This window comes from Ranitomeya variabilis, chromosome 5 (genome assembly GCF_051348905.1).
Source record: "Ranitomeya variabilis isolate aRanVar5 chromosome 5, aRanVar5.hap1, whole genome shotgun sequence".
Classification (NCBI taxonomy): Eukaryota; Metazoa; Chordata; class Amphibia; order Anura; family Dendrobatidae; genus Ranitomeya; species Ranitomeya variabilis.
Window position 1 is genome coordinate 344,809,463 of NC_135236.1, and position 26,641 is coordinate 344,836,103.

General features: G+C 38.6%; 1 protein-coding gene across 1 annotated transcript in view; it reads left to right on the forward strand.

Moving 5' to 3' along the window:
- Positions 1-26,641, forward strand: part of CPNE8 (copine 8) — a 453,180-nt gene that overhangs the window by 129,140 nt on the left and 297,399 nt on the right. Inside the window, exons 2-3 of the mRNA XM_077264830.1 lie at positions 4,894-4,934; positions 17,103-17,149. Of these exons, the coding sequence (XP_077120945.1) occupies positions 4,894-4,934; positions 17,103-17,149 (88 nt within the window). The remainder of the gene's footprint in view (positions 1-4,893; positions 4,935-17,102; positions 17,150-26,641) is intronic.

Here is a 26,641-nt window from a genome sequence, read left to right on the forward strand (position 1 = left end):
TCAAGATCTTTTGAAAAAAGCACCAATGGGCAATGCTGAGGGCTGCAGATGCAGTGGTCCTCCAGGAAATCTTGCTACCGTAGATGAAAAATACATCATGTTTCCCTTCAAAATTGGACGATATACAGAAGTTCCATCAACTCAGAACTGGCAGCAACAAGTACAACACAGCTACAATCATCTATTGTTGGGAGAATTCTAGCCAGAATTGGTCTTCATGGAATAATTACAGTCAATAAACCAAATATTTGACATGGAATCAAGCCACTCATCTGTTCATGCAACATCATCATTCTGTCTGTTCATGTAGTCCCATTTAGACTTGATTTGTCAAGCCTGCATCCACTCAGCGGGTTTCTTCAAAAACTGATGCAAATATACCAAGAATTGATGCTGTGTTGAAGGCAAAGTGTGGTCATATCAAATATTGATTTGATTTAGCTTTCTCTTTTGTTCATTCATTTTGCATTTTGTTAATTGATAAAAAATAAACTAGTAAAATTTCTATTTTTGAAAGATGTCGTACCTTGTAGCATTTTATTCACACCTGCCTAAAACGTTTGCACAAAACTGTATGTATGTAGCATTTAAACTCTTACGGCTAAACTTCAGCATTAGAGCACTATTACTTTCTGTATTTTTTGTCTATGACTTCAGAAATTAAAACAATTTCTTGTCTCAGCTAGTGTTTATTCCTCGCATCTGTTCTTTGATTTTAAGAAACAATGGGACTAATTTTGGACATAAATAGATGTTCTGGATAAAACAGCAAGCTTTATAAAAGCACAAAGGAAAGTTCTTTGAGTCTTCATGTGTCTTTCACACACTAGTAATTTTCCAGTGCCACATCATTAGTGATCAGCAAAAGCTGACAGAAGTAACTGAAATAAGCAGCATCGTCACAATTCATACAAACTATTATGTGACAAAAGAACAAAACAAGAGAGCATACTGAATGCTTTCTAAGCCGGGAAGGCAGTCTTAGAAACATTTACAAAATTACATGATACCAGAAAAGTCTCAAGTTCACTGTATAATACTTTTTGCAACAGAAATTGTAGACGGAGGGTCCAATGTAGGAATGCTAGTGCAGTGTGAACAATAATTTTCCTTTATTTTCAGAAAAAAATTGTAAAAATAAAAGCTGGAAATCAATTGGTTGTTTTGAGCCAGGCTTGTAGACTGACAAGACTATAAGAATCTGTATTCTGCTGAACATCGGCAAGAAGCCAAGAGAATACAGTTTGCTTTGGCTGCTGTCCGCTTTTTGTTTTCACATGAATCATTCCTGCTCTTAGTGATTTTAGTAATATCATAAGGTCCATCGTCCAAAATAACAAATGCGTATGCACAGACTGTGTACCAATAAACTGGTGAAGGTTTAGATCCAAATGGCTAGATAACCTTTGTTTGCTTTGTGTGTACAGTGGCTCACAGAATACCTACAGAATTCATGTTACTTAGGTCCGTATCTCACAGTATGGTACCTCAGTAATGCAGAGCATTCCTCTGTACAGTCACTGTCTTGGAACTCCCATAATTCTATGAGCGATGCATATAATATAAAATGGAAGGTTTATGAAGGTACAGTATGGGTCCATATAATTCTCTGTGATCTTTATTATATGTCAGTACAACTTGGCTCCTTTATTAAAGCATCACTCAACCAATTTTTCCCATAACGTACAACAACAGGTTGTCTGTTGTGTTGGTTCTTTCTCCTCATCAAAAAAGGGGAAAGCATACTAAAAAATGCAGCAAAAATACAATAATCAGGGCAGATTGCTTTTACATATTTTGGTGCAAACATCCGGAGAAAAAACATGGGAATAAAGTCAGCGTTTTCACACGTGGTAACATGGGTGTCAATCTGTCTTGACTCGGGATCCAGGTCTGGTTTCTTTTTCCTATGGCAAGTTCACTTTGTAAACCTCTTAACAATGGTCTTATAGGGCCTGTCATGTTGAAAATGGTACCTGAACTGCAGGCAGGAAATTATAGAGCAGAAAGAGCGGATTGATATGCATTTTTGTGGGAGAAGATTCAGTAAAACTTTCATTTTGTCCATTTATATCCTCGGTGTCTGTATGCATAGAAGTCCAGTGGGTGGTTCTATTTAGTGATTGACAATCTTGGGTGACTGTGCTTGCAGAGATACCTGTGAATCACTGAATAGGACCGCCCACTGGACTCATACATACAGACTCAAGGGATTTCTATTAATAAAATACAAGTTATACTGAATATTTGCCAACAAAATATATATATATATATATATATATATATATATATATATATATATATATATATATATATCTATCTTTCTTCTCAGCTTCTCCTTCGTTATACCACGCTGTCCACACAGACTGCATGTACGTGAAAGGTTCCGATGAGTATTACATGCATTGGTAATTGTATTTTCTGGCTAAGTGGGGCAAAATCATGAAGTAATCTAGTTTCACACTGGTCAGTGAAGCACATACTATAGGCTGACACTTTCTGTAAGATCGATAAGTATATATATATATATATATATATATATATATATATATATATATATACACATATTTTTTTTTTTTTTTTTTTTTTCCAGTGAAGGAGCTACATTGATGCTTCTCTGTTTAAAAAAAAAAAAATCTAATTGACAGTCAATATTGTAATCAACATTTTATCAATAATATCCAAAAATCAAAGTACTTTTTCTCCATCCCATCTCATATTGTTAGAATGTATCATTTGGATATGTTATAACATTATGATTGAATTGAATACGATCTCTGGGTCCCCTGTCAATCACAAGAATTAAGTGCCTTCAGAAGTTCCTGTGACTTAAAATGAATGGGGATGTGTTGTAATTTCCTGCACAGCAAGTGGCCTGGAATGTTGCTGTATAGGAAAATACTGAAAAAGAACAGCAGCACTATTAATGTCTCCTTTAATTCAGGAATCAGTATGGGTTTGGGCCCACAATGAAGAGTAAGTAATGGTGAGTCTTTGCCTGCCTAGTAAGTCGCTATGTTTACCTTAGCTCTTAATAAAACCAGTTAAATTGGTGGTACAGAAATAGATGGACATTCTCCATAATAGTGAAATTTGCCTTCCCATAGTACTAAAAGCCTTACTACATGTATTTGAGTAGCATTCATTATGATTAAATAGTTAAAATTTCCTTAGAATGCAGGATGTAGCCATTAACTCCTAACCCCCCCTCGCCCCAAGCCAGTTTTTACCTTCATAACCAGGCCAAATTGTACAATTATGACCAGTGTCAGTTTGTGAGGTAATAACTCTGGATCGCTTCAACAGATCCCATTGATTCTGAGATTGTTTTGTAACATATTGTACTTCATGATAGTGGTAACATTTGTAAACCATTTTAAGGGACCACATCACATTCGGGAAGTCCTTCCCAACCTGGACGTATGGATACATCAAAGGTCGTGAAGGGGTTAGGCTTCTTTCACACTTCCGTCTTCTGCTGTGCGTCGTTGTGCAGTGAAATGACGTATCGACGGACGTTATGAAAATAGTGAAAAACATATGTGATGTATCCAGTGTAATGACGGATGCGTCGTTTGTGTTGTTGCCACAATTTCAATGAAGAAATTTCAGGGAATCAAATGTCCGGGGATGAGAGAGAGAGATATATTTTGTCCCGGAATTGAAAATCCTTCTGGGCATGCTCAGAGGGGAAAAACGTGATACGTCGCATGAGTTTTGGGAAAAAAAATCAATAAAAATTATAGTTATTCCAAAATGACCAATTGTAAGTACAGAGTGCAATATAATATAATGATTGCAATATATTAAAAGGATAAACATTATGATGGGAGTTCTACTTTTAATTGGGAATTATACATAAAACATAAACCAATAGTATAAGTGAGTATAAGAAACTTTGTTTTTCATATTTTCTGAGAAATTTGCATCTTTCTCCACCTGTTATCCACTTCTCCCTCTGCTTGCTGAACTTGCCATCCACACTAAAAACAAAATATTTGTTCAATTCCTTCTTGTTGAAGACACACCAGACTGCAAGTTCATTAAGAGTGGAGGATGTTTGAGGAGCAGAGTGAGAAAGTAGGCAGTCAGACACAGAAAGATTGTACTGAGCTCAAGAAAACTTGAGAAAATGTAAAATACAAGGCATATAATGGCCAGAAATATTAGTTATTCTTTATTTGCATTGTCAGTAAAGTAAATATTATCCAGCAGTTGCGTGCCTAGTATTCTGACACTTTCATGCTGTCTACACCTTCACATATAGCAGACAATTTAAATAGTGATTCAATGTCACATTGAACTTAACAATTCTGACAGGGACTCCATTGGAGCTATCATTTAAATGGATCTGATGGAGTCACTGTGGATTCTGCACGCCCTCCTTCCCAGCAGTATTCGTCTATTCTAAACATGCACAAAACATGGCAAACCACATTTTTGTTTGTTTGATATAGGTGGATACTGCCAGGATGGAGGCCATACAATGTCCACAATGACTCGTCTGCCTCAACTCAAGTGAATGGAATACAGACGTGCTCGGACGAGAGCACTGTATAATTGTGAGCCTAGCATAACTATAACAGATGTGTTCTGGGTCAGGCATATGACATGTAGTTATCAAAGCTCATTCTACATACAGTGATTTCTAATATCAGGGTATTATTATTTTCAAAAAAGCATGTTAGAGGAGGAATGGTTAGATTATGGTCTAGGTTCGGTGGTTGTGCTGTTAACTTCATGCATCTACTTGAGTTTCCTTTTAAGATGACAAATATGTTGAATTTTGATCTCTAGAAGGCTGGTAGTATTCAAATGTTTTCTAATTTAAGAATATTCTGTTATGTAGTGTTGTGAATAATTACTGGAACATATGATCTTTTTCTCGAACAGGAATCTTTTGGACAGAGATACATTTTCCAAATCAGATCCATGTAAGTAGAAAGTTATTTTCTTAATACATTTTTCATGTCCGCAATATAGAATTTTGGGGAGGTTTGATAGCAGATGTATTCCATGTCTGATAGTTGACATATGAGAGTACTTTATAGTAGAGGTAAAATATACACAGAGAACAAAGCTGGGGGTCTTAAAGAGGATCTGTTATAGAATCTCATAATGCAAACTGCATACATAATTAAATTGTTCTTAGACCACCTGATGGGGCTGGTGTACTTACGTGTCACAATTGTTATATAACCTTTTTGAACGTTTTCCTGCCTGATATTAGCCGAACATTTTATGAATCGTTCTGTATTAATGAGCTGCCCACCTAGTCTAACTGTCAAGTTCTTTTCAGTGTTCCCTTCTCTGCTGTTGTTGATGAAATCTTACACTGCTTAGTACAAGCTGTCGATTGTCAATTAGACTAGGTGGGCAGAGATTAAGTTTAGCGTATGAATACACTTGGATGTATACGCTCTCTCACTTCCTTGCTAGAATCAAACTTTAAAAAGGCCATTATGTAGCGATTATGGCAAGTAACAACACCAGCTTTTTTGGATCTGAGTGATCTATTTAAAGGGAACATATATAAAAAGGGATATTACCCTACAGATATGGGATTGATCTGCAGGTTAACAGTGTTCTGACACTGCCAGGAGGAAACTAACTTTATTTCCCCCCGGGCAACATTCGACTTCCAGTCACAAGGATGGCCCTGGCACAGTTTCAGTCACCGCTCTGTGTATAGAGAGCAGCGGCTGCAACAGCGCCCTGCCACTGACTGACAGCAAGTACAGCATTAAGCTGGCTATCAGTCAGTGCAGGGGGGCGCGGTTACAGCCACCGCTATCTATATGCAGCTGTGAATAAAATTGTGCCAGTGCCACCCCTGTGACTAGAAGCTAAACGCTGCCGGGTGAATTAAAGTTAATTTCTTCCCAGCAGTAGGACTCTCATTGTCAGAGCCACACGGTGTCAGAACGCTATTAACCTGCAGATGAAACCCATACCTGCAAGTTAATAGCATTATTTTACATGACAGGTTCCCTTTAAATATCTGTCACCACTGCCAGAGTAGCAAGTATTAAAAGGATTTGAATCCATGAGGAACAATTTCATTAGTAACTGCCTAGTGAAAGAAATTGATGCACATAGTAATAACTGGTCATACAGTTGTTTGGTTTGATCCCTGGAATTTGGAGATGTAGTATGATATTGTGGATGGCCTTTTTTGTCTTCGCTTCAGAGCCTTCCTAAACATAAATTGTCCCAGCGAAGTTGCAAGGCTCATGATTTATGTACGTCACCAAGTTTAGTGACAGTTAACATAGCATGGTGTACTCAGTTATTTCAATGTAATCCTGCCCCAGATCTCCTGCCATACATTTTGGACACCTTTCAGTCTCCTCCATTCTTTTAGTATCTCTTTGCTTTTCTCAGTCAGCAGCACATCTCTGGTAAATGCTTTTCCATTTTTACAAGTTTTATTTTATGTTAGGAATCCTCTTTAAATACTCACAAATGATTTGTATAACATAATTTCATCCAGGTATTTGTATTTTGTTTGCAATACATATTTAATCTTTGAATAAACCTAGAGAGAATGAAAAATAATGTATCTTTTTGTCATAACTTTCGCCAGATGAGAATCATTACTGCAGGCATATTTTACTAATGTCACTGTTTGTATAGTGTGTAGTATTTCTAATGAATTCTTTGCCAATATTTCAGCAGTTATGTCTTGATTTCAATGTATTGATATGAGGCAGCATTCCAGACCGAGGCCTACATTTTAAGTTCATGACTAAACATCTATTATTTCTTTTCACTGTAAACCTATATTCTCATGATTATTTGTAAAAAAAAATCATGGGATTTAATTCACAAAACTAATTAAAGATTATGTTCTGTAACTAACAGTCACCAAAATATAATACAGAAATATACAGTTCTTTCAATTATTTTTCCAGCACTGCCAAAATTGATGTCCAATTTCTACCAGACATGTCACTTCATTGCATTGTGCTCCCTATTAAACTAGTTTAATTAGCTCAGTGTTTATTTGTTTGTCAAAGCTATCCTAAAAGGAAATCTGTAAGGATAAATTCTCAAGAGTCGTCAATATGGGCATGCAGGTCATAGGAAGCGGAATAAACTGATGTGAGAAAAATGAACAGTTCATCAGTTCACCGATGCCCGTGGCCTGGAACAGCCTTTACATATAAGAAAAACATGGATATCTCTGGAGTAAGACATTGGATCACAGATATCATGGTGTCATTTTATTCAGCTTCGTATTACCGATATGCCCATGTAGACAGTTTAGGAGGGTTAATCCTACTGACAGATTACCATTAAATACGATGCACACAATTTTCAGGATTTCGTATTTTAATTCTGAGGGTATGTGCACATGTTAAGGTTTTTTCGCGTTTTTTTGCGATAAAAACGCTATAAAAACTAATTAAAAACACATACATTATGCATCCTATCATTTAGAATGCATTCTGCATGTTTTGTGCACATGGTGCGTTTTTTTCTGCGAAAAAAACGCATCGCGGTAAAAAAAGCAGCATGTTCATTAATTTTGCGGATTTTCCGCTTTTTTCACGCAATTCTATGCATTTGGAAAAAATTGCACAAAAAACACAAAATAAACGCGTCAAAAACGCATGAAAAAAAACGTGAAAAAAACACATGCGGATTTCTGTCAGAAATGTCCGGTTTTTGTCAGGAAAATTTCTGCTAGAAATCCTGACGTGTGCACATAGCCTTAAGCTTATGGATAGCCTGATTGCTTAGCGTTTATTATGTCATAAATAACATCAAAGTTCACTATTCAAGGATATCATCTCTTTTTACATTCTTGACCTACTGAAACATGGCTGATGGCATTGCCAACGAGCCAATGAATTTGAGCAACGTTGTTTTGATTCGCAATGTTCCCCTTATTCATTAGCTTGTTAGCAATGGTGTTTACCGCCGTTTTTTTGCCTTTGCCAATAATCAGAGGACCAACCCAAATAATTGCTTGCCAGCTTTTGTGGTGTTGTGAAGGTCACAATGTTTTGGGAACATTACAAGTTAACATCATTACCAAAAATGGTACGTATTAATACTTTTAATATTGAATTTGTGGTGCGTGTGTACTGTGTAAACATTTCATTTGTAAACTTTTGATAACTGTACTAAAGTATTGTTTTCAATAATAAAGGAAACTATTATTTTGTGTATTAAACCAATATGAGCATGTACATTAATTAATAGCTAAGAAAATGATAAACCGCATCATCTCTGGAATTATGTTATGGTTAACTTGTCTATTCTATAGAACTTTTCTCTGGTAAAGATTAGTTTAGTAAATTGATATCTTCTCTCCATATAGAGTGGCATGTGAAAGTTTGGGCTCCCCTGGTCAAAATTACTGTTATTGTTAAGTTGAAGATGAAATAACCTGTTAAAGGCCTAAAGTTAATGATGACACATTTACTTTGTATTATAGGGGGGAAAAAAGTTATTTTTTTTATTTAAAAAATTGCAAAATGGGCCAGTGCAAAGAGTTTGGACACCCTGCATCATGGTTAGTACCTAGTAGCACCCCCTTTTGCAGGTATCACAGCTTGTAAAGACTTTTTGTAGCAAGTCAAGAGTCTTTCAATTCTTGTTTGAGGAGTTTTTCATCCATTCTTCCTTGGAAAATTCTTCCAGTTCTGTGAGACTCCTGGGCCATCTTGCGTGCACCGCTATTTTGAGGTTTAGCCACAGATTTTCATTGATGTTCAGATCAGAAGACTGTGAGGGCCATTGTAAAAAAAAACCAGCTTGTATCTTTTGAGGTAGTTTATTGTGGATTTTTACATGTGTTTAGGATCATTATCCATTTGTAGAAGCCATCCTATTTTCTACTTCAGCTTTTTTTTTATAGATGGTGTTATGTTTGTATCAAGAATTTGTTGAAATTTAATTGAATCCATTCTTCACTCTACCCGTGAAATGTTCCCTGTGTCATTGGCTGCAACACAACCTTAAAGCATGATTGATCCACCCCTATGCTTATTGGTTGGCACAATGTTTTTTTCCTGAAATTCTGTACACTTTTTTTCTCCACACATAACTTTGATCATTGTGACCAAAGAGTTCCGTTTTAGCCTCTTTGCTCCACAGGACTTGTTTCCAAAATGCATTAGGCTTGTTTAGATGTTCTTTTGCATACGTCTGATGCTGCAGTTTATGGTGTAGATGCAGGAAAGGTTTTCTTCTCACAACTATTCCATGAAGGCTATATTTGTGCTGGTGTCTCTGAACAGTAAAACAATGTACCACAACTCTAGACTGTGCTAAATCTTTTTGAAGGTCTTTTGCAGTCAAGTGGGGTTCTAGCAATCCTATGAGCCCCTCTTGCTGAAATTTTGCTTGGTTTTCCAGACCTTATCTTGACCTCCAGGGTTCCATTTTTTTTCATATACAGTACAGACCAAAAGTTTGGACACACCTTCTCATTTAAAGATTTTCTGTATCTTCATGACTATGAAAATTGTAAATTCACACTGAAGGCATCAAAACTATGAATTAACACATGTGGAATTATATACTTAACAAAAAAGTGTGAAACAACTGAAAATATGTCTTATATGCTAGGTTCTTCAAAGTAGCCACCTTTGGCTTTGATGACTGCTTTGCACACTCTTGGCATTCTCTTGATGAGCTTCAAGAGGTAGTCACCGGAAATGGTGACTCGGATAAACATCCTCAGAAGCAGAGGTGACTCTTGGTCTTCCTTTCCCGGGGCGGTCCTCATGTGAACCAGTTTCTTTGTAGCGCTTGATGGGTTTTTGCAACTGCACTTGGGGACACTTTCAAAGTTTTCCCAATTTTTCGGATTGACTGACCTTCATTACTTAAAAGTAATGATGGCCACTCGTTTTTCTTTACTTAGCTGCTTTTTTCTTGCCATAATACAAATTCTAACAGTCTATTCAGTAGGACTATCAGCTGTGTATCCACCAGACTTCTGCTCAATACAACTGATGGTCCCAACCCCATTTATAAGGCAAGAAATCCCACTTATTAAACCTGACGGAGCACCTGTGAAGTGAAAACCATTTCCGGTGGCTACATCTTGAAGCTCATCAAGAGAATGCCAAGAGTGTGCAAAGCAGTCATCAAAGCAAAAGATGGCTACTTTGAAAAACCTAGAATATAAGACATATTTTCAGTTGTTTCACACTTTTTTGTTAAGTATATAATTCCACATGTGTTAATTCATAGTTTTGATGCCTTCAGTGTGAATTTACAATTTTCATAGTCATGAAAATACAGAAAAATCTTTAAATGAGAAGGTGTGTCCAAACTTTTGGTCTGTACTGTATTTCTTCCTAAAATACAAAGGAAATGTCTCATCTTTAACTTTAGCCCTTTTAGACATCATTTCATCTTCAAATCGCTTAGCTGTTTACAATAACAATTATTTTGACCAGGGGTGTCCAAACTTTTACATGCCACTGTATTCATGTTTTAATTTTAGTTTTAGACAACACACTTTAAAATAAGAATATATGTGATGTAGTACTCTGTCTTCAAGATAAGAATCCATTAAAAAAATACCAAATATGCGTACTAGAAAACATTCCTATCCCCTTTGTATCCTTAGATAGGCTGTTAGTCATAGACCTCCATCTCTGTACAAACTGTACAGTAAGTGAAATAAGTATTGAACATGTTAACAATTTTCAAAGTAGATATTTTTCTAAACGTGCAATTAACAAGAAATTCTCACCAGATGTCGGTACCCATCCAATCCACGCAGGCAAAGAAATCAAACCATAGATGTTCATTATGCTGTAATGTCTATTGTCTGTATAAGTCCCCTCTATAAGTTGTAAAGCGCTGCGGAATATGTTGGCGCTATATAAATAAAATTATTATTATTATTATTATTATTATTATTATTATTATTCATAAATTAAGTACCGCTTATTGAAATTTAATTCGTACTTTGTACAAATGCCTCTGTTGGTGTTTAAAACTTCAAGACTCCTCCTGTATGGAGAAACTAGTCACATTCATTGCTTAGATGTGATTTTGGTTCATTCTTCTACGCAAACACTTTTTAAATTTTTAACGTTCCATTGGCTCCTTCAATGATCTCTGAGCTTTAGTTCCTCCCATAAACTGTTGGATACAAGTCAGGTTATTGGCTGGGTCATTCTTTCAGCTTTATTTTCTTCCTCTGAAACCAATAGTGAGTTTCCTTGGGGTGATATGTAGTGCCTTTTGGCCTCTCAATATGGTGTGTATTATGACATCTAAATAGTTAAATTTTGGTCTCTTCTGACCACACTATATTCTCCCAGTATTTCACAGTCTTGTCTAAATGTTGAGTAAACTTTAAAGGTTCTTGTACATGCTTTATGTTCAGCAATGTCAGCAATGGAGTCCATTGTGGTGAGCATGCATACAGGCCATGGAGATTCAGTGCATTACTTATTGTTTTCTTTTAAATAATTGTACTAACTGATTCCAGGTTTTTCTGTAGCTCTCCACAGGTGTCCCTTGGTTCTTAGACAATTCGTCTGATAATTCTTTTCACTCCTCTGTCTGAAATCTTGCGGGCAGCACATGGTCATGGCCGATTTATTGTGAAATGATGTTCTTTCCACTTCCAAATTATGGTCACAACAGAGCTCATTGGAATCTTCAGTAGTTTCGAAATTTTTCTGTAATCGGTGCCATCAGTATGTTTTGCAACAATAAGTTTACAAAGGTCTTGAGACAGCTCACAGGTTTTACCTATCATGAGATGTTTTTTGTTTGGTATCTTAATAATTATCCATTATTATAACTAGACACTTTTTATAGACCATCAGTTGAATCACCTGATATTATTTTTCATTAAGTAGCAGGATTGCTTTCTAATAAGTGATAGATTTCAGCTGGTGTAATGACTTTCCATGACTTTTTGCAACTCTTTTTCTTCATATGTTCCATACTTTTGCCCTGTGTCATTTCTCATTATTACACATTTCTTAATTTATGGACATCTGTGGTTTGATATCTTTGCCTGTGTGGTTTGCATGGGTTGTTACCAACATCTGGTGAAAATTTCATATCAGTACTGTAGTGCCTTTAAAAATATATTTACTTAGAAAATTGGTTATGTGTTCAATATTTTTTTCACCCGCTGTAGCTGCCTGACCTATGTAAAATGGGTTGGAAGAGGATCTGTACTGTTGTCAACCCCTCTGTCATATTACACAGGTCAACAAAAAAAAAAAAATTTTCTGGTGTCCAAAATATTTTAATGAATTTGGGGTATTTTTGGGGTGCTGATTCTGAATATGCTATCAGTTTTGCCAGATTGGCTCAAGTTTTTGAGATTTTTGGTATCTTATTTATAGCACTTGTTGGTAAATGGACGCATCATCTCATTAATTTCTTTGGATTAGTACTTGAACTGAGCAGTTCTCAATATAGTTTTGTGTTAATTAGTGTTCTAAAAGTTTGTTCATAGCTTGATTTTTGCACTAACTTTATGTTGTTGTCTGTTTTCCAGTGAAAAGCATGAACTCATCAAGAAGAAGTTGTCTTAACGATCCAGACTCATTCTGTTACATTTGTGGTGAATACACACTGCCAAAACATAGAAGAAACATAACAGACTTCGTAAAAAAAGTGTATTTTGCCTATTTTGGGGTTATGCTTGGGGACCAAGACAAGTTTTGGGCACCACACATAGTGTGCAAAGCATGTATCGAATTATTACGAAAATGGAGCAAAGGACAAAGAAAAAGCTTCAAATTTGGTGTTCCAATGGTGTGGAGAGAGCCAAAAAATCATCATGATGACTGTTATTTCTGTGCAGTGCAAGTGCAAGGATTCAATAAGCATAAGAAAGGAAAATGGGAGTAACATGGAATCTGCAAGAAGGCCTGTCCCTCATTGTGAAGATGTGCCTGTACCTGTGTTTACCATAAATAACAGTCATCATGATGATTTTTTGGCTCTCTCCACACCATTGGAACACCAAATTTGAAGCTTTTTCTTTGTCCTTTGCTCCATTTTCGTAATAATTCGATACATGCTTTGCACACTATGTGTGGTGCCCAAAACTTGTCTTGGTCCCCAAGCATAACCCCAAAATAGGCAAAATACACTTTTTTTACGAAGTCTGTTATGTTTCTTCTATGTTTTGGCAGTGTGTATTCACCACAAATGTAACAGAATGAGTCTGGATCGTTAAGACAACTTCTTCTTGATGAGTTCATGCTTTTCACTGGAAAACAGACAACAACATAAAGTTAGTGCAAAAATCAAGCTATGAACAAACTTTTAGAACACTAATTAACACAAAACTATATTGAGAACTGCTCAGTTCAAGTACTAATCCAAAGAAATTAATGAGATGATGCGTCGCATTTACCAACAAGTGCTATAAATAAGATACCAAAAATCTCAAAAACTTGAGCCAATCTGGCAAAACTGATGACATATTCAGAATCAGCACCCCAAAAATACCCTAAATTCGATGAAATATCTTTGGCACCAAAAATGCTGTTGACCAGTGTTATTTTCTTTCAAGCAGAAGGTATAGTGCCTACATTTTCTATTTTATGACACTAAAGTGAGACACTGGTTACGTAGGTAATGTGACATGCGATGTATTTTCATTCTCATTGTTAAATAGGTTTATTGAGCTTGCTTTAGACCTTTGATTGTCAGGCGATACATACAACTATAACTGCCTTTCTTATTTGTGAGCCACTACTTTGTCACTCTCCTGCAAACAACAACATGTCACAGTTTTCTTCTGCCTGAAGATTACAGTATTTTTTGTTTTTAGCCCTGCTGTATATGAATTGACTTTTGCATTCTTTTACATCTTTTTATATATTGTGTTTGTGCATAATTGTTGGGCTACAAGATTAAATATGTTGGGCAACTATATTAAAAATGTTTTTCTCCACTTATAACTTGACAGCACACAAGTGTATTCTAAATATTTAGTTTCCAATGTAGCAGTCATTAGTTTAATTGCTTATAAGCATCTGTATGATTTTTTTTTAAATTTATTCCAAACTAGCGTTACCTAAAGCAGTTATTTTCAGAATCCCAAGTGCTATCCCTTTCCCTGCACAATAATGCTTAAAAAGCCCAAAGTCATTATTTAGCCATCTTTGAATGTTTTCTGTATTGCTAAATTGACTGTCCGCCTACTCATTGTTACTGAGAATACTCAGTACCATAACCAGTTATGGCAATTAGTAATCCAGGAAAAAGAGTCCATTATATATCCTTAGGGGTTGTGCACACAGGTTGGATACACAGCAGACTATCTAATATGCATTGTAGTAGCAGCATCATAAATTCTTTACATACATTAAACTTACATGTATATTATTTGCTTACATAGTACTATTACCACAGCGCTTTACAGCTTTACAAACCAGCATCACTGTACCCATTGGGACTCACAATCTAAATTCCCTATCAGTATGTCTTTGGAATGTGGGAGGAACCCGATGTAGTGGGAGGAAACCAAAGTGCAAGGAAGAATTATGGGGAGAATATACAAACAACTTATAGAGAAACACATACAGCTGTTATCTGATAGCTGCTACACTCCTCAACATTGAGGATGCAACGCCATGAAGGAAAAGTTGTGGAATTCTGGAATTCACAGGATAGATATATTATTTATATGCAAATAATGAAAAATGGAAACAACATTTTCAAAACAGACTGCTTACACAGTCTTCACAGTCATACATTGCACAGCGTTGTCGTGCTAAAAAGTATTTACTGGGATACTGTATAAATTTCCATACCACTAGTTCCACCACCGAATCAATGTAATGCCGAGCTGTTAATATATGGTAGCCAGATTTGTCTAGTCTTCATTCCCACACTTCATTGTAAGCTGGGATGATAAAAATTTATTTATATCGCCGGCTTGGTAATACTCCTTCAATGGCACCTGCTCTCGCTGTTATCAGCAACAGCAGGTTTAGGCTGATGGGATTAGCACTCACGCCTCTATGACTGGCAGAAAACTTTTTACCGCTGGTCACAGCTGCTGGCTCACGCAGCTCTATGACTGACGGTAATAATGTTACCGCTGATCGGAGGCAGTGTTTGCCATGCTGTCATGCAGATGACAATGTGGCAAACAACGGATGTTCAGGCCCTCCTTTCATCTGAATTGGGTCCGGGTTTGGGCTCTTTTCTGGTACCCCAACTGAACTTTTGTTAAATGTTCAGCTGGACCCAAACATCCAGGGGTTGTCACCTCACTATTATGGAGTGTATTTAAAAAAAATTAATACTTTAGGAAAAATAAAACTGTACTTTTTCTCACAGTATTCCCATAGCCCATGCTTTTTTTTGTTCGATCTGTGATTATTTGTTTTAGGCAGAATGAGCTGTAGTTCTTATTGATACCATTTTGGTGTACATGTCTTTTTGATTGACTTTTATTCTTTTTTGGGGGTAGGAGATGGGAGATGAAAAATCAGGAATTCGCCCCTGTTAACTTTACAATATTCACCAAGCAATAAATAATATGATATTTATCATGCAGTGAATGGAAAAATGTGGGTAATTTTATTTTTATATAATTAATATTTTTAATATGCTGTTTATCACATTGATTGCAGCTCAAGGTAAAAACTATTATTGAAAGACTAATCAATACTTGTCATTTTGCCATATAGTTCCCTTGATCCATCCCATTTTCAATGCTTCTGGCTAATTAGAACCATTCATTTTTGCTTATTCAATTGGTTTTACCTATTAAATTTGAGACCATGAACATTTACTTTTGACTTTTTAGCTTTCATTTGTAAACTCTTTTACCGTCCTTTTTCTACCTTTCATATGTCTGCGAGCTAGTGGATGGAGACTTCCCGCTATAATGTTTGCAATACTCAGCACACAGAGATGCAGTAGTGTAGAGAACATTACTGAACATCGTATCCAGCTAGCAGCTGTAATCTGATCCTTCAGTGAGCAGGCAGTCTATCTTGTTAAGAGCAAGATGAATTCTAGTTATTTTTCTGAGTGAATATTGAGTACAAAGGGAAGGTAGGAAGAAATAAGTGCCCCGTAAATGTATTAAGAAGCAGATTTTTCTGACATTATATCTTAAAAGTTTGTTATATTTTCTTGAACTGTTAAATTATGTAAAATTTGTTGATCACACTGTGCAGGTTTTATGTGCTTAGTTTTGTGAAATGTGCATGTAAAACAAGAGACTTGTTGTCTGTTACCATGATTATGCACAGTATTAAGAGCCGCTATTGACATACAGGTCGATGGTAGAAAATTCTTAAAGCGAACCTGCCAGCTTAATCATAAAGCAATGGCATACCATAGCAAAATGGCAGAATACCCCCTTAAGTTGCATGATTACTTTTTACTAGAAGTAGAATTTGGCTTGTTTTCTAGTTTTTTTTTTTTCTAAACATACTGTAATCCTGCAGCCTTGTAACATAAAATCAATTTTAGTTGTCACTGCATTTTAACCACATACTTAGTGAATTCTGACTTGTGCCCCTGTCCCATAGTATTTACAAGCTCCATTAATATAAGTGTGTAAATACAGATCTGATATTTCAAGTAAAGTGTTAAATGTTGGGCATACTTTGTTAGGGGTTCTACCAGTACAATTAAACATTTTCGTCACTGTGACCTTTAAGCAAAGCTTGACATTTCCAATGTTCAAAAAAGGAAACATTTGTCGCAGTGCTCAACTATTGTAGCTCACACAGCAGGCCAAATTACAGCTGACAGGATAGTCTAGTTTTCTAGGCCAGAGCTGAGGTAGGTAGTGACTCACTAGATTTCATCCTAGTTCTACAGTATGTGAATGGAGTAAGGAAAACAAATTACCTTACAGCAAGAACATGTGAAGGTAATGACCGTGTATATCAGCGGAACAACAGCCAGAGATAACTGGAAGTGAGATCAGCAATGGCCATTTGTAGCATCAGGGCTGCCGTTCAGTATTAACTAGCAGTATTTTATGTTACAGTGATAAATCATATTGCATGGCATTTTTAGTATTATCTTTATTATAAACAGGAGATTTGGAAATATTACTATTTACTTGTCTCATAATATACTGAGGTTAATAAACTATTTTCTTTTTTATCCTGTTGCAGTATGTGTATTGTATACACAAGGTATTGGAAACAAGGAATGGAGAGAGGTAAGGTTTTTGTTTTACTTTTTACAATTAAACAATAATGTTGACATCCTTTTCTAGTTTAGAAATATAAGACTGGCAGTGACTAAAAATGCATTTGTGAAAAAATGATCATAAAGGTATTTAAATGATGATCATGCACCAATAACTGAAAGATTTAGGCAATTTGCAAAAGCACAAGCGGTACACTGTTTTGGTGACAATGTGTTTAAAGGGGAACTTTCATCATTTTTAACTTGTTCAACTGACCACATCATGGAATAATGACTGCAAAGCTGAATTAGTGTATGTTCACACTGGGTGTCTTTGCGGCTTATTTTTCTGCTAATTTTCAGCTGATTTTTACTGTACCAGCAAATCTATTGAGATTTCAGAAATCTCATGCCCACATTGATTTTTTGTCATCAGGATTTTGTGCTTTGTTGCATTTTTTTTTTTTTTACATAGAGCATGTCACTGCTTTTCAGCATTTTTTAACGTTTTCTTTGCAGTGTTTTTCACCCAAAGGACTTTATTCTCGGTATGTGTGATTTTATACAATGACTATGGGGTTAGTAATGGGGGCGTCTTATTGACGCCTCTCCATTGCTAACCTTGGGGCTTAATGTCACCCAACAATACAAAGGTGACATCAACTTCCCCCCCAACTATCACCCCACTTGCCACCACTACAGGGAAAGTGGGAAGAGAAAAGCTAAGTGCCAGAATTCGCACATCTTAGACATGCTCCTTTTCTGGGGTGGCTGAGAGCTGATGTTTTCAGCCTGGAGGGGCAGTATCCATGGCCCCTTCCTAGGCTATTAATATCAGTCCACAGTTGTCTGCATAGCCTTTGCTGGTTATTAATTAAAGGGGGACCCTAAGTTGTTTGTTTTTGGGGTCCGCCATTTTAATAGCCAGTAAAGGCCAAGTATACAGCTGTGAGCTGATATTAATAGCCTGCTCCAGGGGTATTACCTCCTTCCCAGGCTATAAACATGTGCCCCCAGCCGTCTGCTTTCCCTCTGCTGGTTAAGAAAATAACACGGGAGCACACACTTTTTTTTTTTTTTTTTAATTTTAATAATTAAATACATGTACAAAAAGCTGCACACACACTGTACTAATTGTATGTCACTGACATCTACATATTCTATGGGTATACACTGTACGCAATCCATCTATCCAGTCTGTTCCTGCTGTGATTGTACTGTCAGCGAGAGATGGATTGCTGGCTATATATATATATATATATATATATATATATATATATATATATATATATATATATATGTGTGTATGTATATATATATATATATATATATATATCTAATATATAAAGCTGAATGTGTGTATGTGTGTATGTATGTATGTGTGTGTGTGTGTATGTCCGGGATTGGCATCTGAACCGTCGCAGCTACAGCCACAAAATTTTGCACAGTCACACGTCTGGACCACGAGAGCGTCATAGGCTATGTTGTGAGGTGAAATTTTAACCCCGCGCTTTCCAATTCACCAAACAATTTTGCCCCTATCTACATGATGGGGAAAAAGTGAAAGGAAAAGTGTTGGAGGCGTCGCAGCTACAGGCACAAAATTTTGCACAGTCACACGTCTGGACTCCGAGAGAGTCAAAGCTATGTTGTGAGGTGAAATTTTAACCCCGCGCTTTCCAATTCACCAAACAATTTTGCCCCTATCTACATAATGGGGAAAAAATGAAAGGAAAAGTGTTGGAGGCAAATTAACAGCTGCCAGATGTGAACAAGGGGGACTTAAAGAATGACAGTGATGGCGCCAAAGAGTATATACTGTACAGTTGCTAAGATGGGGCCCCAACATGGGATAATCACCACACCACCACGGGGATATGAACACACACACAAAATGCGCCACACACTACCACGTGCTCGAACACATATACCACCGTCAGCGCACATTTCCCCACACATACACCAACCTCGCCACATCAAAGGCGAAACACAAAAGTCGCCGCTCAAAACTCGCCACGCGCAAAACGCTCCACATGCAAAACTCGCCACACGTGCAAAACTCGCCACATGGAAAACTCGCCACACGCAAAACTTGCACACGCGGAAAAATTGCCACATGCACAAAAGTTGCAACACATGCAAAAGTTGCCTCACACAAAACTTGCACATACTCAAAAGGCACCACACATAAAACTCGCCACGCGCAAAACTCGCCATGCGCAAATCTTGCTGCACACAACTTGCTACACTAACCTGTCACATGCAACTCGACACACAAAAAGTTGCTACACGCATGTCGCCACACAAAACTCATCTCACAAAAGTCGCTACATGCATGTCGCCACACGCAACTCAACACACACAACTTGACACACGAAACTCGCCCTAAAACACACACAAGTCTGGTATTATCCTTCAAAAATAAAAATCTGATTAATAAGCAGACAAACTACAAGAGCAACAAATGTACCATATAGGAATCCGGCAGCTGTCAGTCACATGACCAGTCTATTATGTGTATGTGTGAGCTAATATATACTGCCAGGGGGTGGGCTTCCTGTAGGCTGGGGATTTATCAGGCTGCCAATTTAGCTTACAAATACTGAGGTAAAAATACTGACCAAATAACGTGTGAACGAGGTCTAATACAGGAGGAGATGACATACAGATATATACTATATACAGGAGGAGATGACATACAGGTATATACTATTTACAGGGGAGATGACACACAGGTATATACTATATACAGGAGGAAATGACACACATATATATACTATATACAGGAGAGATGACACACAGGTATATACTATATAGAGGAGGAGATGACATACAGGTACATACTACATACAGGAGGAGATGACATACAGGTATATACTATATACAGGAGGAGATGACACACAGGTATATACTATATACAGGAACAGATTACCTACAGGTAAATAGTATATACAGGAGGAGATGACATACAGGTATATGCTATGTATAGGAGGATATGACATACAGGTATATACTATATACAGGAGGAGATGACACACAGATATATACTATATATAGGTGAGATGACACACAGGTATATACTATATACAGGAGATTACATAGAGGTATATCTAATATATAAAGCTAAATGTGTGTATGTATGTATGTGTGTATGTCTGGGATTGGCATCTGCACCGTCGCAGCTACAGCCACAAAATTTTGCACAGTCACACGTCTGGACCCCGAGAGCGTCATAGGCTATGTTGTGAGGTGAAATTTTAACCCCGCGCATTCCAATTCACCAAACAATTTTGCCCCTATCTACATAATGGGGAAAAAGTGAAGGGAAAAGTGTTGGAGGAAAATTGACAGCTGCCAGATGTGAACAATGGGGACTTAAAGAATGAGAGCGATGGCGCCAAAGAGTATATACCGTACAGTTGCTAAGGTGGGGCCCCGACATGGGATACTCACCACACACGGGGATATGAACACACACACAAAATGCGCCACACACTACCACGTGCTTGAACACATATACCACCCTCAGCACACATTTCACCACACACACACCAACCTCGCCACATAAAAGTCGAAACACAAAAGTCACCCGCCACGCGCAAAACTCACTACATGCAAAACTCGCCATATGCAAAACTGGGCTCACGCAAAACTCGCCACACGTGCAAAACTCACCTCATGGAAAACTCACCTTATGCAAAACTTGCACACACAGAAAAATTGCCACATGTACAAAAGTTGCACCACATGCAAAAGTTGCCTCACACAAAACTTGCACATACTCAAAACGCACCACACATAAAACTCGCCACGCGCAAAACTCGCCATGCACAAATCTTGCTGCACACAACTTGCTACACTAACCTGTCCCATGCAACTCGACACACAAAAAGTTGCTACACGCATGTCACCACACAAAACTCATCTCACAAAAGTCGCTACACGCATGTCGCCACATGCAACTCAACACACACAACTTGACACATGAAACTCGCCCTAAAACACACAGAAGTCTGGTATTATCCTTCAAAAATAAAAATCTGATTAATAAGCAGACAAACTACAAGAGCAACAAATGTACCATATAGGAAATACGGCAGCTGTCAGTCACATAACCTGTCTATTATGTGTATGTGTGAGCTAATATATACTGCCAGGGGGGAGGGCTTCCTGTTGGCTGGGGATTTATCAGGCTGCCAATAGCAACCAATCACAGCTCAGCTTCTATTTTGCTACAGTTAATTAATCTGAGCTCTGATTGGTTAATATAGGCAACAAAGACATTCTCAGTATAACAAAGCTAATATACACTGTGTTCCAAATTATTATGCACATAGAGTTTAGGAGTGATAAGGTTAGAATATTTTTGTTTGTCATTTAAACTCATTGATGGTGATGTGTGTCAGGGCTCTTTATATCACTGAAAGCAATTGCAGATACATGTGCAAATTAGTTTGGCAGGTGTGTCCAAATAAAGGCAAGACTACTTAAGAAGGCTGTTCCACATTATTAAGCAGCCTACATTTTTTGCCAAAATGGGAAAGAAAAAGGATGTGTCAGCTGCTGAGAAGCAACAAATTATGGAGTATTTAGGTCAAGGCATGACTACAATCAACATTGCCAAGACACTTCATCGTGATAATCGCACAATCAAGAAGTATGTAGCTGATTCCCAGCACACACATGTGCGTGTTGATAAGGAAAAATTGAGGACTCTTTCCAACAGGCAATTGCGTAAGGTTAAAAGAGCAACTGCAAAAATGCCTTGTCATAGCAGCAGACAAGTTTTTGAAGCTGCTGGTGCCTCCAACGTCCCCAGAACAACAAGATGCAGGGTCCTTCAGAGGTTTGCAGCTGTGCGTAAGTCATCCTGTCGACCACCTCTATCCACTGCAACAAGCAGAAATGGCTCCAGTGGGCCAAACAATACATGAAGACTGACTTCCAAACTGTTTTGTTCACCGATGAGTGCCGTGCAACGCTCGATGGTCCAGATGGATGGAGTGGAGGATGGACACCCCATGAAAACACGGCTAAGGCACCAACAAGGAGGAGGTGGAGTAATGTTTTGGGCTGGAATCATGGGGAGAGAGATTGTCGGCCCCTTTATGATCCCTGAAGGGGTAAAGATGAACTCCATAATCTATGTGGAGTTTCTAAAACAACACTTCCTGCCATGGTTCAAGAGGAAGAACCGTGCTTTCCCCAGCAAGATCATTTTCATGCATGATAATGCACCATCTCATGGTGCAAAAAACACATCTGCATCTCTGGCTGCTATGGGCATAAAAGAGGACAAACTTATGGTGTGTCCACCATCTTCCCCTGACCTCAACCCCATTGAGAACCTCTGGAGCATCATCAAAAGGAGTGTCTATGATGGAGGGAGGCAGTTCACATCTAAGCAACAGCTCTGGGAGGGTATTCTGTCCACATGCAAAACAGTTAAAGCAGAAACCATCCAAAAGCTGACAAATTCAATGGACGAGAGAGTTCAGAAGCTTCTTTTGAACAAGGGGTCCTACGTGCAAATGTAACATCACCTAGAATAAAGTTTTCACTTGAAAACTGTTTGATTTCATTTTGTAATAAGCTGATAATGCTTATAACTTCACAATTGACCATTTTTTTGTTCAAAATAAAAAAAAAAGGTTGAAAACTCTGCTGTGCATAATAATTTGGAACATGCATTTTGAGTGTTTATTTTTTTTAAAAAGATACTGTTTTCATAGGCAGTTTTTTCCAAAACATTGCAATTATACTAGAATAGTAGATGACTGGAAAATAACAATGACTGCAATTCAGATAGGTAATTTAGAGAAAATATGAGGAAATATTATTTGCCTAATAATTTGGAACACAGTGTATGTTAAGAAATGCTTCTATTAGATTAGTTTTTGCCTTTTAATAATTACATTTCTATCTATTTGTTTTGTGGTTTTTGTGTGCAGAATAAATTTTTGTTAACACATTCTATTTTGCTAACAGCAGTCATTAACCCGGGCGAAGCCGGGTAGTACAGCTAGTATATATATATATATATATATATATATATATATATATATATATATATATATATATATATATATATATATATATACTGCTCAAAAAATAAAGGGAACACAAACAACAGAATATAACTCCAAGTAAATGACACTTCTGTGAAATCAAACTGTCCACTTAGGAAGCAACACTGATTGACAATCAATTTCACATGCTGTTGTGCTAATGGAATACACAACAGATGGAAATTATTGGCAATTATCAAGACACACTCAATAAAGGAGTGGTCCTGCAGGTAGGGACCACAGACCACATCTCAGTACCAATGCTTTCTGGCTGATGTTTTGGTCACTTTTGAATGTTGGTTGTGCTTTCACACTCGTGGTAGCATGAGACGGACTCTACAATCAACACAAGTGGCTCAGGTAGTGCAGCTCATCCAAGATGACACATCAATGCGAGCTGTGGCAAGAAGGTTTGCTGTGTCCAGAGGCTGGAGGCGCTACCAGTAGACAGGCCAGTACACCAGGAGATGTGGAGGGGGCCGTAGGAGGGCAACAACCCAGCAGCAGGACCGCTACCTCAGCCTTTGTGCAAGGCGAAACAGGAGGAGCACTGCCAGAGCCCTGCAAAATGACCTCCAGCAGGCCACAAATGTGCATGTGTCTGCACAAATGAAACAGACTCCATGAGGATGGTCTGAATGCCCGACGTCCACAGATGGGGGTTGTGCTCACAGCCCAACACCGTGCAGGACGCTTGGCATTTGCTACAGAACACCAGGATTGGCAAATTAGCAGCTGGCGCCCTGTGCTCTTCACAGATGAAAGCAGGCTCACACTGAGCACATGTGACAGAGTCTGGAGATGCCATGGAGAGCGATCTGCCTGCAACATCCTTAAGCATGACCGGTTTGGCTGTGAGTCTGTAATGGTGTGGGGTGGCATTTCCTTGGTGGGCTGCGCAGCCCTCCATGTGCTCGCCAGAGGTAGCCTGACTGCCATTAGGTACCGAGATGATATCCTCAGACCCCTTGTGAGACCATATGCTGGTGCAGTTGGCCCTGGGTTCCTCCTAATGCAGGACAATGCCAAACCTCATGTGGCTGGAGTGTGTCAGCAGTTCCTGCAAGATGAAGGCATTGAAGCTATGGACTGGCCCACCCATTCCCCAGACCTGAATCCGATTGAGCACACCTGGGACATCATGTCTCGCTCCATCCACCAACGTCATGTTGCACCACAGACTGTCTAGGAGCTGGCGGATGCTTTTGTCCAGGTCTGGGAGGAGATCCCTCAGGAGACCATCTACCGCCTCATCAGGTGCATGCCCAAGCATTGTAGGGAGGTCATACAGGCACATGGAGGCCACACACACTGCTGAGCATCATTTCCTTGTCTTGAGACATTTCCACTGAAGTTGGATCAACCTGCAATTTGATTTTCCACTTTGATTTTGAGCATCATTCCAACTCCAGACCTCCGTGGGATATTAGTTGTGATTTACATTGATAATTTTTAGGTTTTACTGTTCTCAACACATTCCACTATATAATGAATAAAGATTTACAACTAGAATATTTCATTCAGTGATATCTAAGATGTGGGATTTTAGTGTTCCCTTTATTTTTTTTAACAGTGTATATACCGTATATACTGTACTCGTGTATAAGCTGAGATTTTCAGCACAATTTTTTTTGTGCTGAAAATGCCCCCCATCGGCTTATACACAAGTCAATTGTCCAGAACGCTGGTGGGGGGAGGGGGAGCGGACATCATACTCACCCTCCATCGCTGCATCTCCGTCCCTGCATCTCCATTGTCATGGCGCCAGCAGCTCTCCTCTCCTGTGCTGAGCGGTCACGTGGTACCGCTCATTAAGGTGAAGAATATAGACGCGCCTCCATTCCCAGGTGTGGAGCGCATATTCATGACCTTAATGAGCGATACCACCTGACCGCTGAGCAGAGCAGAGGAGAGGAGAGCTGTTGTGAATTCCATTTCTCGGACTCCCTCCTGTGGTCATGAATGGTACTTTGGTTAGTTCTGCTCTTGGACTCCCTCTGGTGACTTTGAGCGGAACTGCTGGTCTCTAAGGTTTGCTTTCTCAGCTGCCCTCGTTTATTGTTATGCTGGCTTCCCTATTTAACTCTGCTCAGATCGTTACTTCATGCCAGCTGTCAATGTTTCAGTATTGGTTCAGATCTCTCTTGGACTTCTCTGAGGACCTGTCTACTCCAGCAGAAGCTAAGTCCCTGCTAGTTCATTTGTTGTTACTGCTGCCTGAATATATTTCTTAGTACTGCTAAATTCTAGTCCTAGTCCAGCTTGCTATCATGATATTTCCTTGCTAGCTGGAAGCTCTGGGGTGCAGTGTTGCACCTCCACACCGTGAGTCGGTGTGGGAGGTCTTTTTGCATACTCTGCGTGGTTTTTGTAGTTTTTGTGCTGACCGCATAGTTTCCTTTTCTTTCCTCTGACTATTTAGTGAAGTCTGGCCTCCTTTGCTAAAACCTGTTTCATTCCTGTGTTTGTGACTTTCCTCCTAACTCACAGTCAATATATGTGGGGGGCTGCCTTTACCTTTGGGGAATTTCTCTGAGGCAAGGTTAGGCTTCTATTTCTATCTTTAGGGGTAGTTAGCTCTTAGGCTGTGAAGAGGCGTCTAGGGAGAGTTAGGTACGCTCCACGGCTATTTCTAGTGTGTGTGATAGGAGTAGGGTTTGCGGTCAGCAGAGTTCCCACTTTCCCAGAGCTTGTTCCGATTACTAGTTTACTCATCAGGTCTTTCCGGGTGCTCCTAACCACCAGGTCCATAACAGAGAGCCGCCTGACAACGGTGATGCAGGGATGGAGATGCAGATGCGAGGAGGGTTAGCATAACTGGGAGGGGGGCAATGTGAGTCATGCATACAACCAGGGAAGGGGGAAGCCGAGCTATGGGAGACGGGGGAGCCGAGCAATGCGGGACAGGGGGAGACACACATACCAGGACAGGGGGAGCCACACATACTAGGACAGGACAGAGGGAGCCACATACTAGGACAGGATGAGGGGGAGACACACATAGCAGGACAGGGAAGAGGGGGACAATGCATACCCGGCTTATACTCGAGTCAATAAGCTTACACAGTTTTCCGTGGCAAAAGCAGGTGCCTCGGCTTATACTCAGGTTGGCTTATACTCGAGTATATATGGTATACATCCATTCTATCTATCTATTTTGACCTGTCACTGTGATTTTACTGTACGGGGAAAATAAATTGCTGAATTTGTACTTTTGCAGGAAGTACAAAGGTGAACAAGTTAGCCCCCCAAAACGCATGAAAGAAATGCAACAAAAATGCACCAAAACATGTGATTTTGCCCGCAGCTTCTTTCCTGCCAAGATATCAAGTCTTGCTGAAGAAAAAAAGCAACAAAAACGCCCAGTGTGAACATACCCTTAAACATTTTTTTATTTTATTTTTTGTTGCAGAAATATTAGCTTGTAAAGTTTAGATTCTAATTGTCCCTTCCAC